Here is a 14,188-nt window from a genome sequence, read left to right as displayed (position 1 = left end):
GCCAGCATATGCTGTCCATCCCTAATTGCCCTTAAAATGGTGGTGGTGAGCTACCTTCGTGAACCACTGCAGTCCATCTGGTGTCGGTAAACTCATATTGCTGTTAGGGAGTTCCAGGTTTTTGACCCAGCAACAGTGAAGGCACATTGATACTGTTCCAAGATAGGACTGTGAGTGACTTGGAGGAGAACTTGCAGGCGGTGGTGTTCCCATGCATCTGTTGCCCTTGTCCTTCTAGGAGGCAGAGGTCACAGGTTTGGAAGGTGCTGTCGAGGAAGCCTTGGTGAATTGCTGCAGTGCATCTTGTAGATGGTACACACTGTTGCCACTGTGCGTCGGTGGTGTAGGGAGTGAATGTTGAAGGGATGGATGGGGTGCTGATCCAGCTGGCTGCTTTCTCCTGGATGGTCGCAAGCCTCTTGAGTGTTATTGGAGTTGCACCCATCCAGGCAAGTGGAGAGTATTTCATCACCCTCCTGACTTGTGCCTAGTCGTTGGACAGGCTTTGGGGAGTCAGGTGGTGAGTTACACAGTGCAGAATTCCCAGCCTCTGACCTCATCGTGTAGCCACAGTATTTATACAGCTGGTCCCGTTAAGTTTCTGGTCAATGGTAACCCCCAGGATGTTAATTGTGGCAGATTCGGTTATGATAACGCCATTGAACATGAAGGGGAGATGGTTAGATTCTCTTTTGTTGGAGATGGTCATTGCCTGACAATTGTGTGGCGTGAATGTTGCTTGCCATTTATCAGCTTACGGATGAATCTTGTCCAGGTCTTTCTGCAGGTCGACACAGACTACTTTAGTATCTGAAGAGTTGCGAATGGTAATGAACACTTTGCAATCATCAGCGAACATCCCACTTCTGACCTTATGTTGGAGGGAATTGATTAAGCAGCTGAAGATGGTTGGGCCTATCACACTCTTGCCGTGTAGTCCTGGGGCTGAGATATTTGGCCTCCAACAACCACAACCATCTTCCTTTGCGCTTGGTATGACTGCAACCTGTGAAGAGTTTTCCCGCTGATTCCCATTGACCATAGTCCATTTTGCTAGGACTCCTTGATGCCATTCTTGGTGAAATGTTGCCTTGGTGATATGGGGGGAAAAGTGAGGGAGGAATGCAGACAACCTTTTGCACAGTTTGTGTGACTGATGGTACGGTCTTATTTTTGTGCCATAAATTAAATTTTCATATCTAATGGATAGGAACAGCAAAGGATTTTACCCTGTTTTGTTATTTTATTTTGTCCCTCTTGTTTAGCCACATGATGTAAGTCATGTGAGGAGAGAAATTAATTTCCTAGCTCTGGCAGCTGAGTTTTGATCATTTTCATGACCTCCTTCTTTGCTGGCAGTCCGTATTTTATTTAGATTTACAATATTTAGAAATGTAGTAAGAAACTGGAGCACAAGAACTCACTTTATCCATCTAGTCAGGTCCAGTTTTGTGTTGCAAGTTATTTTCCTGTTGTACAAGTTTGAGATGTTTTTATTGATTTCTTCAATTTTGTGTTTGCGAACTGATGGTGATCATTGAGAACAAAAGGTTTTTGTAACGGAGAGAGAATTTTATTCGTAAAATCATAATATTATGGTACAGAAGCATGTAATTTGGCTTGCTCCAATGTTACAGATTCTTTTTTAAAGTTGGCCCTCTTACGTGCTGTTCAAAAGATGAGTTAAATACAAAAAGTATACGTTGTGTAAAGTAATCTTTCAAGTGATCTTAGGAAGCTATAATTAGAAGGCATAAATTGAACTCCACTGCTCTGAGTTGTAATTTTACTTAGGTCATATGAGTCTCCTCCCACCTATTTCATCAAACTGTTAGTATATCCTTCTATGCATTTCTCGATCCTGAAAGGGGGGGTAGAAGCAGATGTAATGGTAACCTTCAGGAAAACATTTACAGGGCTGTGGCGAAAGAGCGGGAGACTGTGACTAATTAGATAGCTCTAAGAAAGAACCGGTAAAGGCAAGATGGGCCGAATAGCCTCCTCCTATGCTATGCCACATCATTCTACTGTGGTGAGAGAGCAAATCCTTCACGTGCACAGGAACAACGGGTGGGATATTTTAAAACTTTTTCAAAAAGCATTTTCAGATGCAGTAATATCACTTCGTTAAAGTGATCTGACCCGTTAGGGATTAAATAAACCGCTAATGGTATATTGGTTTATGTTTGGGGAAAAAAACAAGATTTTTATAACTAATCTCTTGATTTTTTTTAAAGAGCTTTTCTCTTAGTTTATGAGACAATGGTTGGCATGTTTGTAACTGGATCACTGAATACTCACCACACCCGAGAACAGGATACAACAGGAACACCATCATACATACAATAGCAGCTGGAATTAATCCGAATCGAGCTCTGGGATTGGATTCATGACCTAAAAAAAAATGAAACAATTTGTCCTTGAAATAATCCATGTCAGACAGGAATATATTTTATCAATTATAATTGATGTGGATTTGGTGGATGTAAAACATTCAATGGCACGAGTTTGAAAAAGAGCAGGGTCATTCTCCTATATCTGACCACAGAAAGTTCAACTGCACTTAAGTGTCAGCGGTTAACTCGCTCATCTCTGAATCAGAAGATCGTGCGTTCAAATTCTACTCCAGAGTATTATAAACAAAATCTAGGCCAATGCATCCAGAGCAGTACTGAAGGAGTGCTATATTGTTGGAGATGATATGTTAAGTTTAAGCTCGGTTTGCCCCCTCAAGTGCACATAAAAGATACACAACTTCATTTTGAAGAGCAGGGGAGTTCTCCCGGCCAATTGTTATGCCTCAACCAACATCAATAAAAATCAAATTATCTGGTCATTATCTTATTGTTGTTTGTGGCCCCTTGCTATGCGTAAATTTGCTGCCGTGTATCCTACATTAAAACAGCGACTACACTTCAGAAGTACTTCACTGGCTGTAAAGCCTTTTGGGAAGTCCTTTGGTTACGAAAGGCACTATATAAATGCAATTTATGAAGGTACCAGAGGGCGCATGTTGTCTCTGAAACATTATGCCAGCACCAATCAGCTGGGAAGGGGAGAAAGAAAACGGCAGGACCTCAGATCAATGTCTGACCAATGAAATTATGGGGCAGTCATAATGGCGCCGTAATGACTACCCGGATTTCAAAATGCATTAAGGAGCAAAACAAGACACTTCATTACAAGGAATACAATCTTGTTCCTAAATATAAACCAAGGTACAAAACCTTGATTTGACCACTATGAGAGTACTATGCACAGTTCTGGTATTCATATTATAAATATATTTCTAAAGATGGATGGTAGGCCATCACCTATCAGGAAAGATTGAATATGCTGGGGCTCTTTTCTCTAGAAAAGAGAAGACTGAAGGGTGATGTGATGTCTTAAAGATGATAAAGGGTTTTGTCAAGGTAGATGTAAAAAAGATGTTTTCATTTGTAGGTGACATCAAAACAACAGGCCAAAAATATAAGATACTCAAATTGAATAGGGAATTCAGAAGAAATTTCCTCACCGAGGTTTGAATGTGAAAGGGCACGTTAGTTGGCAACGCAACCTCGAGGTAGTGCACTACTTGCACATGCTCAAATGCAGTGTCATTGGCTGAAACATAGGAACATAGGTTCAGGAGTAGGCTATTCAGCCCATTGAGCCTGCTCCGCCATTCAATACAATCATGGCTGATCATTCTCTATTGATCTATCTCTTAGCTTAGTAACCCAGTTCGCTTCAGCTAGCTCAGCTTTCATGCCCACATAGTTGCCCTTATTTAAGTTTAAAATACAAATCTTAGACCCACTCTTCTCTCTTTCAAACTGGATGTAAAATTCAATCATAAACGTGACCATCAACGATGTCTCAGGCAGCTGCCTGTAATAAAGATGGTGCTGCTCCATCATACACACAGATGTGAATAAACTCTGCATTGGCAAATAAAGTCTGTTGAAAAAGCACAAACCACCCTCCCCCGACCCCTAATGGCCACTTCTCCTCCCCACTCCCTCCACCCAACTGTTCACCGCTCGTTCTTCCAGTCACCCAATCTCCCCTGCCGCTCATTCCCCACCCCCACCCCTGGTTGGTCATTTGATGTGTCGTGACGTCAACGCACGCATACGCAGATTAATGCTGGCAAGTCTTCACGCATTCAGACATCAGTGATTGCTCTGCGCATGCACAGGTGGCATCGTCAGGACACACTGTGAATGTGAAACTTACTAAAGCCCGGTATAAAATTAAAACCCGACCCGGGCCCAACCCGACCACAGCCAACCCGAACCAAACCCGATCCCATGCCCTTTAATTTGTTTTCATGCCCGACCCGACCTGAATATCCTTCATCCAATCCGGTAGCAGGCTATTCCTGCAGCTGGAGTTGTGGGGAATCATGGGTATGCCTGATCCTGTGACTTCCCAGAAGCAGTGTCCAGCCTGACCCAACCCGAGCCTGAATGCTGGATTCGGAATTGCGACCCGACCCAAACCCAACACACGTAGTCGGGTCCAGTAGCCAGGCTTTAAAACTCACTACCATATGGATTGGTTGAGCTGAATAGTATAGGTGCATTTAGGGGGAAGATAAATAAACACGAGTGATAAAGGAAGAAAAAATATGCCAATGGGGTTAGATGAAGAGGAATGGAAGGAGGCTCATGTGGAACATAAACCTGGCATAGACAGATGGGCCAAATAGCTTGTTTCTATGTAATTCTAGCCTCAGTGTAATTCGATGGTACTCTGACAGACTTACCATTGACGAACAGCAGGTAGGTGGTGTTGTTTTGACTGACTGGGTTTGCGACAGTGCAGGTATAAGAACCAGAGTCCGATTTCTGTGCATTCCTAATGAGTAAAGTTCTGTTTCCATCTGACAGCCAGTAACGCTGGTCAGCTGGGAGTGTGACTCCTCCTCTGGTCCACAGAATGGAACTGGCTCTCCCTCTCTGCACCGCACAGCTCAGCACAACTGTGTGGTTCTCAAGGCTGAAGTAACTGGAGATGGAGGGTATGGAGAGAGGATCTGCAGAAAGACACAAACAGAGGATTTTTCAGTGAATGAATGAATGCACCAATTTGCAGTTGCACAGCATCTTTCATAACCTCAGGATGTGCTAAAGTATTTTACAGCTAATGAAGTATATTTACGAACAAACATACTAACATACAAATTAGGAGCAGAAGTAGGCCATTTGGCCCCTTGAGCCTGCTCTGTCATTCAATAAGATCATGGCTGATCTGTTTGTGTTCGAATTCCACACTCCCATCCACCCCTGAATAACCTTCGATTCTCTTGCCTATCAAAGATCCATCTCAGCCTTTAAAATATTCAGTGACCCCGCCTCTACCACATTCTGAGGCAGTGAGTTCCAAAGTCGCACAACCCTGAGAAAAATTGCTCCTCATGTCCGTCCTAAATGGGCGACCCCTAATTTTAAAACTGTTCCCCTTGCTCACCCACAAGAAGTGCTATCACTGTTTTATTGTAGAAAATGTGGTAGCCAATCTGCACACAAGCTCCCACAAACAGTAATCAGAAAATCCGGTTTAGGTGGTTGTTGAGGGATAAATATTGGCCAGGACACTGGAGAGAAATCCCCTGCTCTTTTCTGAAGAGAGCAAGTGAGGCATCAGTTTAATGTCTTACCAAAAGAGAAATGCTGCAGGTCAGAGAGATTCAGCATCAACTCTCTGACTCATCCTTTGCCTTTCTCCCCTAGGTTTGCTTACCTCCGCTGCTTAAGACCACATGCTCTTCGTACTGGGCACACTGTGACTCGATCTATAAATTCGAGCTATAAAGACTATCTCTGCGGAGCACATTGCCTCACATTGCCCAACTCTCCCTGTTCTGTGTTCTACTTGTTCTCTTTTTTAACAACTGGGACTATTCCCACATTCACAGGACACACTACTGAAATCTGCCACCGCTTCATTATAAACCCATGACTCCACCACTTAGAAAGTCAAGTCTAAATACTCGTTAACAGATAAAAGGTCAGGTGTCATAATAACTCCATTATGACACTGACAGGTCATATGAAGCTACGTTTAGTCTCGTAGTTTACCTATGGTTCGAAAAGCAGAGCCAGATGGTGGTTGGTGCTCAACGATCCTTGATCTCCCTCTCCCCATTTAATATTCTTCCTGTTTCCATTCCAAATTAAGGCTGATCAACATTCCCATATTGAAGGAAATTGATTCCATGCTTTTATATTTATTCTGTTGTTTTGATCATTAGAGAGTGACCTCTATGCATTGGTGGGTTAACATTGAGAAAACTGTCTCCCTTATCCTGTCAGCTGATGGGCAGATGCAGATTTTCATGCAGCCATGATTCTACTGCTGGAACATTTTACTATGTAAATGCAGGAAGCCAAAAGTACAGATTCATTGTCCTATCAGAACGGCAAAAGCACCAAATATAAAAGCACGCCTAGTTGCAAATGAGACCTGATGGCAGCATCAAGACTCCAGAAAAACTAGGTGTCCAGTGCTACCGGATCTCCAGACGATGAGACTATGTGAAAATGCCATCAATGGCGCTCCATCCCCATCAATATAAACCATCATAGAAACAGAAAGACTTATGTGCAGATAGAATTTGTTTGCTGCTGGAATGTGTGCATCAGGCTTAGCTTGCTATATGATACACTGCCAAATGAGATTATTCAAAATTCACAAATATTCCCACTTCAGAGGACATTCGAACAGTTAGAATCTGTAACATTGCCACTCTGCTGGGATAAAACTGAATGTGACTTTGATCAGTAGTTCCACAAATTATTGTTAATCTCTCAGCACATAATCCACGACATACTGCTCTCACCCAGCAAAAACTCTTTATTCCTTCATGCTGTCATAAAAGACCCCAAATGCCCATGTGTCATGAGCTGCTGTGATTTCCACCTCCCAATAAGAGCAACCAGGGTTAACTCGCGCAGAGCAGAGCACCTGAAGGCACAATAGATAAGAAAATAAGTTGTGAAGAGGATATCAGGAGGCTACAAAGGGATATAGATAGGTTAAATGAGTTGGCAAATGGAGTATAATGTGGGAAAATGTAAAATTGCCCATTTTGACAGGAAGAATTAAAAGGACGCATATTATCTAAATGGTGAGAAATTACAGAACTTTGAGATGCAGATGGATCTGGGTGTCCCAAGTGCATGAATCATAAAAGATTAGTATTCAGGTACAGCATGTAATTAGGAAAGCTAATGGAATGTTAGCATTAATTGCAAGGGGAATTGAATACAAAAGTAGGGAGGTTATGCTTCAGTTATACAGGATATGAGAGAGGCCACATCTGGAGTACTGTGTGTAGTATTGGTTTCCTTATTTAAGGAATAATGTAAATACATTGGAAGAAGTTCAGAGAAGGTTTAGACTAATACCTGGAATGGGTGGGTTGTCTTGAGGAAAGGTTGGACAGGCTAGGCTTCTACCCGGTGGAGTTTGGAAGAGTAAAAGGCAACCTCATTGAAACATAATGCACAGTTTTGGTCTCCTTATCTAAAAAAGGATATACTTGCCATAGAGGGAGTGCAATGGAGGTTCACCAGACCAATCCCTGGGATAGCAGGATTGTGTTATGAAGAGAGATTGCAGAAACTGGGTCTGTAGTCTCTAGAGTATCGCAAAATGAGAGGTGATCTCATTGAAACTTACAAAATTCTTACAGGGCGTGACAGGGTGGATGTGAATAAGATGTTTCCCTGGCTGGTGACTCTGGAACAAGGGGACACAGTCTCAGCATAAGGAGCAAGCCATTTAAGACTGAGATGAGGAGGAATTTCTTTACTCAGTGGTTGCTGAATCTGTGGAATTCTCTACCCCAGAGAGCTGTGGAAGCTCAATCATTGAGCATGTTCAAGACAGAAATCAATACATTTTTGAATACTAATGCCATCATAGGAAATGGGGATAGTGGGAAAAAATGGCATAGAGGTAGATGATCAGTCATGATCTGTATGAATGGCTGAGCAGGTTTAGTTTAGTTTAGAGATACAGCACTGAAACAGGCCCTTCGGCCCACCGAGTCTGTGCCGACCATCAACCACCCATTTATACTAATCCTACACTAATCCCATATTCCTACCACATCCCCACCTGTCCCTATATTTCCCTACCACCTACCTATACTAGGGGCAATGTATAATGGCCAATTAACCTATCAACCTGCAAGTCTTTGGCATGTGGGAGGAAACCGGAGCACCCGGAGGAAACCCACGCAGACACAGGGAGAACTTGCAAACTCCACACAGGCAGTACCCAGAATTGAACCCGGGTCGCTGGAGCTGTGAGGCTGCGGTGCTAACCACTGCGCCACTGTGCCAAATGGCCTACTCCTATTTCCTATGATCCTTTTTAAGATTCTGACAGGTCTCAACAGGGTGTATGTGGAAAGGATGTTTCCTCTTGTGGGAGAATCTAGAACTAAGGGTCATTGTTTAAAAATAAGGGGTCGCCCATTTAAGACAGAGATGAGGAGAATTTTTTCTCTGAGGGCTGAGAGTCTTTGGAACTCTCTTTCTCAAAAGGTGGTGGAAGCAGAGTATTTGAATATTTTTAAGGCCGATAGATTCTTGATAAGCCAAGGGGATGAAAGGTTATTGGGGGTAGGTGGGAATGTGGATTTGAAGTTACAAATTAGAACAGCCAAGATCTGTTGAATGGTAGAGCAGGCTCGAGGGGCTGAGTGGCCTACTCCTGCTCCTTGTTCGTATGTTTGTAAGTTTGCACTCTCAGCAGTTACATCTTTTTCCCATTGGTCCAATAGGGCTGCTGTACTGAGATCCAGATGTTATCCTCTTACTGTCTGTCAGAATGTCACCACCCTGAGCGGTATCGTGATATCTGTCCAAATATGGTTGCCTTCTGTCTTTTACAAAAAAGTTGTTAGGAAAATTTATATCCTATTCAGTAATGGTAATACTGCAATTTTTTACACAATTAATATATGCTGTGCCTTTAACAATAGAAGCAGGATACTTACTCATAAAGAAATAATGAGTGCAGTTTTGTAGGAAGCAGTTGGGGAAGAGTGCAGTATAAAAAGGTTAGCGGCAGATTCACAGCCTTGCAAAACTGCTCTCTGTAATCAGGTTGTAGATCATCAAACAGAGTCAGCAACTCAGTTTAACCAGACAGAAAATGCTGGAAAATGGGTAGTAGTAGCTACAGGCTTATTTTCATTTCAATTCTAACCCCTTGTAAAAGGTGCAGAGATTGTGCTGGAGTCAGCCAAATGCAACAGGGATTCAACAACTGGAAATAGCTTTAATGTTTTCCCCAAGGAGGTAGAAGCTTGTGAGAAATCAGACACTTCAGAGGCCTCTAATTATACTGAGAAATCACATCTCTCACCATTTGGCATGTTTGGTGTCATGATTTTTCCCTCTACCCAGGCAGTGACTATTGCCAGCAAGAATGCATCAAATGCAGCCCCATCACAGAGAACAAGTTCTTCCCTATTTAGGTTAATCCCTTAAATCCATTGAGTAATGTTGCAGCTTTATTTGAGCTGTCACATTTATTACTCTGTCCAGTCCCCTTTACAAAAGTTACAGCATTTCTCCGCACAGCTCGACCTGTTCTCAATGAGATTTGTTTGTTTAATCTTAGGCTTTAATTTAAACTGGATAAAATATATGTAGGGTGAAAATTAGAGGCTCACAAAACACTGCCATGTGTGTAAACTAGTTGTCCTGTTAAAGCTACCCTTACACATCCCCCCACCCCACAAATATTCATCTACATATAACGTGTTTACATTAAACTCACCTGCACAGCTAGTGAAGAAACACATAAATCAACTTGAACTTAATAAATTCGCATGGGGCAGGATTTCCATAGCAAAAGTGCAGGACCTGGTGACAAAATTAAGCACAAGTTGGCCCCCATTTATTACCCAGCTCTTACACCCAAAACTGAAGAGGAAAATTTGCCTTATAGTTCACAAAGCATTCAGTTCAGGCCCTACTACAGGGTTTCAGCACATAATCCAGGCCTATACTTGACTGCTGCACTAAGAGAGTGCAGCATTGTCAGAGGTGTTGAATTTTGGGTGAACATAAAAGATCCCATGACATTAATCAAAAGAAAAGCAGGGTAGTTTTCCTCGTGTCCTGGCCAATCAACACCATGAAAACTGGATTAACCAGTTATTCGTCACATTTGCTGATTATGGGATCTTGCTGTGCACAAATTGGATGCCATGCTTCCCTATATTACAATAGTGACAGTACTTACGTATTTCACTGGCTTGTGAAGAACGTTGGGTGCCTTGAGGATGTGAAATGTGCTGTATAATTGTAAGCTCTTGATTTCTTTCTTTCTACGATTCTGTCTTTATTGTTGATTGTACCAGTTATGTGAAGATTTTTGGGAACTGGATTGCAGTGCTTGACAGTACAGGGCACTTGGTTTGATTACAGCTTTCATGTTTAACCACGTTTAGGCCCAAGTTCAGACCTTCGGCAGTATTGGCACAATCTCCACTGCTGAACAAAGAGGACAGCTGTTTTGGCAGAGATATTACAGTCCCCAGCATTTATAACATATACTTTTAACACGATTTATCTGCTGCAAGTAGCAGATGGGAAAACCAGTTATGACAACAGCAACACTCCGATAACTGGAAAGGGGCATGAGTCCAACGCATGCTCTGGGAAGCAAGGAGGCTGTGAAAGGAAATTGATACCTGCAAGAGGTTTAAACATTGGACTCTGAGGCATCTCTTTGAAGAATGGAGGCAGAAAGCTGTTGAAGCTGTGCATCAACTAAAGACTTCAAAACTGACAATGCTAGATTTTTGTTAGGTAAGGGAATTAAGTATTATAGAACCAAGACGAGTAAATAAAGCTAAGTCCAGATCAGCCATGATCTAATTGAATGGCGGAACAGGCTGGAGGGGCTGAATGGCCACATCCTGTTCCTATGTTCTTTTGTTCCAAAGTGCCTGGAAATAGCCAGTCAGCAAAACAGCTGACTGTTTTGAGATTCAAGGTCCAAGTATGTGATCTGATGCACTATGTAACAGGACCAATTGGATCTACTGCGTCAGAAACAGCTTAATGTGTTGCAAGCAGCACCTTTGCAATTAGCTTCAGTGGAAATGACAAATGGTTCATGCCATGGTTTTGCAGTCCTGACAATCACTGCCATATGCTGAGATAACAAAGCAGACTCGCATGGCAACTAATGTGTCTGCTGAACAATATAAACAAATATATATGTTATGCAAACACCTCCACACAGACTCACCATGCCACGGTTTCTATGTAAATAAACACAAATGAAACAGGTACTTACCAAACACTGTAAGAGTTAGAATTCTGGTCCTGTTCGGTTCTAAGTCCACAGTCATTTTGTATCTGCCAGTGTCCGTCTCATGTAAATCTTTTAATAATAAGGATCCGTTTGATTTGCTAAATTCAATTCGATTCTGATACTGATCATGTATGAGTTGATAGGTTCCACCGTAATCTAAAATGGGAACAGTCCTACTGGAATCAGAGAATTCCCAGTGGAGATAACTAAATCCTTTATCAGTTCCAGGGAACAGAATGGAGGAACCTGTAGCAGTCACCATGCTGTCTTTCACCACCTGTGCTAAAATATAAATTAGTAAATCAGAACAGTTTATACAATGTAAGAGGAGAGATTTAACATTATACAATTTTTTTAGAAAAAATAGTCAGGGGAAAAAACATCAACAGACACTTGTAGAGGTTAATTAAGGATAGCCAGCACGGATTTGTAAATGGCAGATCATGCTTGACTAATCTAATTGAATTTTTTGGTGAAGTAGCAGAGAAGATTGATGAAGGGAATGTGATGGATGTTGCCTATATGGATTTTAAGAAAGGCTGGTTAAAAAAATTAAAATTGAGGCTCATGGAATAGGAGGGTCAGCATCCAACTGGATAAAAATTTGGCTTAAGGACAGTTGTAAATGATTGCTTTTCAGACTAGAGGATGGTAGACTGCGGTGGGACCTTTTTTTTTGGACCTTAGAATACAGAGTAGAAATTTAAAATTTGCCAACAATAGCAAACTTGCAGTGGCAAACAGAGGATGATATGAATCACCTGCAAAAGGACGTGGATAGGCTAACAGAATAGGCAGATAACTGACAGATAGAATTTAATATAGACAAGTGTGAGGTGATGTATTTTGGTAGAAGGGATAGGGTGAAGAAATATACACTTAATGGCGCAGTTCCAAAGAGTATACAGGAACAAATGGACCTGGGGGTGCATGTGCATCTATCTTTGAAGGTGGCAAGACATATTAAGAAAGAGTGGTTAGCAAAGCATATGGTATCTTGGGCTTCATAAACAGTGTCATAGAGCACAAAAGGAAGGTTATGCTAGGCCTTTATGAAACTCTAGTTAGGCACCAACTGGATATTGCATCCAGTTCTGGTCACAACACTTTAGGGAGGATATGAGGGTCCTTGACAGGGTGCAGAGGTGATCTACCAGAATGGTTCCAGGGATAGGAAAATTTTAGTTACAAGGATAGGTTGGAAAAGCTGAGATTCTTCTCTCTGGAGCAAAGGAGATTAAGGGAGATTTGATAGAGGTGGACAAGATTATGACAGGCTTGGATAAGTTAGGAAAGGAAAAAAATTGTTCCCATTAACTGATGTTACAAGGACTAGAAGGCACAGAGTGAAGATTTTGGGCAAGAGATGCAGGGGGAATGTGAGGAATTTTTTTTTTCCGCAGCGATTGGTAATGACCTGGAACTCACTGCCCACAAGGAAGGTGGAAATGGAGACAATCAATGATTTCAAAAAGGAAATTGGATAGCCACTCAAGGGAAATAAACTTGCAGGGCAACGGGGATCAAGCAGGCGAGTGGGACTGATTGGATTGTTGCATGGAGAGCTGGCATGGACTCAATGGCCCGAATGGCCTCCTTCTATGCCATAAATAACTATGACAAACAGTAGATGTGGTCAAAAAACTCAACTTCTCCCCTTGGCAACCAATGATGCTAACATTCCCCCTTCTCAGTTGGTAGCACTCTTGTTTCTGTATCACAAGATTCTAAGATCAAGGCTCACTTGAGAGCTTGAATATAAAAATCAAGACTGACTCTCCAGTGCAGTACTGAGAGAGAAATGTACTGCCAGAGGTGCTGTCTTTTGGATGAGATGTTAAATCAAAGCCCCACATGCTTGCTCAGGTGGATGTCAAAAATCCCATGGCATTATTTTGAAGAAGAGCAGGGGAGTTATCCCTGGTGTCCTGGCCAATATTTATCCCTCAAATCGACAAAAAAAAAAAAAAACAGCTTATCTGGTCATTATCACATTGCTGTTTGTAGGAGTTTGCTGTGAGCACACTGGTTGCTGCATTTCCTACATTATAAAAGTGACTACTTCAAGAAGTGAGTATTGATGAAAACAGACATTTTGGCGAAGTTTTTCATCTTGCACTCATTAGAACAATTCACAAGAATGCCAATGTAAGGGAAAGCAACAAATTTATACCTAATGAGAAGACAGTGTTGATTGGTTGGCAAGTGGACTCGGATTGGTAGAGGCGTTGCCATGGAGAATGCACCAGTTTATGGTGACTGACAGTTAACTGCCAAACTTTGTTTGAAATTTAAACCAGGCAGCTTGTCTCTGATTGGTCAAAACATTGCCCTGAGGAATGAACCAGCGAATGGGTGTTGTCGTGGTCCTGTGGTTAATTTTCTCCTGGAATATTTAAGAACCAGCAAGCTTCAGGAGTTATAGGAAGGTGCATTTTCATTACCTTAGAAACAGCCATTTGGAGTCTGCGATTCAAAGGGTGCATTCTCGTTACCATAGATACAGCCTCTGGGAGTGAGTATCAAGCGATACATTTGTTACTATTCAATTTTGAACTGGCTTTTTTTAGTTGAAGACAGTTTGTTCTAACAGAACACAGACACAGAGGACATACAGACAGACAGCTGTGGTGTTTAGCACCTGAAAAAGAGCTCTCAATTGTTTAAACTGAAGGAAAGGATTTTAGTCTGTTTAATTATTATCTTTCCAAGTTCTAAAAATAAGTCAAGCCAAAACGGAGATCTGATCTGAACTGAAGGAAGGGAAGTTAGTGTGTGACAATCTTTTATCCCTCAAAAACTCTAAAGTCAGCCTGATTCTATTGAAAGTGTTTGCAAGTGGTTAATAGTTGAA

At 41.9% G+C, this 14,188-nt stretch overlaps 1 protein-coding gene across 6 annotated transcripts in view; it reads right to left on the bottom strand.

Annotated features, from left to right (window-relative positions):
• Positions 1–14,188, bottom strand: part of LOC137346187 (hepatic and glial cell adhesion molecule-like) — an 82,056-nt gene that overhangs the window by 19,129 nt on the left and 48,739 nt on the right. For 5 of the 6 annotated variants that reach the window (XM_068009577.1, XM_068009578.1, XM_068009579.1 and 2 more), the window contains 3 exons: positions 11,317–11,616; positions 4,754–5,023; positions 2,302–2,394 (listed from right to left, as the gene is read on the bottom strand). In XM_068009577.1, the coding sequence (XP_067865678.1) occupies positions 2,302–2,394; positions 4,754–5,023; positions 11,317–11,596 (643 nt within the window). In that variant the 5' untranslated portion in view covers positions 11,597–11,616. The remainder of the gene's footprint in view (positions 1–2,301; positions 2,395–4,753; positions 5,024–11,316; positions 11,617–14,188) is intronic. The other variant, XM_068009580.1, reaches the window with a different exon arrangement.

Source organism: Heterodontus francisci, chromosome 29, assembly GCF_036365525.1.
Source record: "Heterodontus francisci isolate sHetFra1 chromosome 29, sHetFra1.hap1, whole genome shotgun sequence".
Lineage (NCBI taxonomy): Eukaryota > Metazoa > Chordata > Chondrichthyes > Heterodontiformes > Heterodontidae > Heterodontus > Heterodontus francisci.
This window is presented reverse-complemented; position numbering and strand designations above follow the sequence as displayed.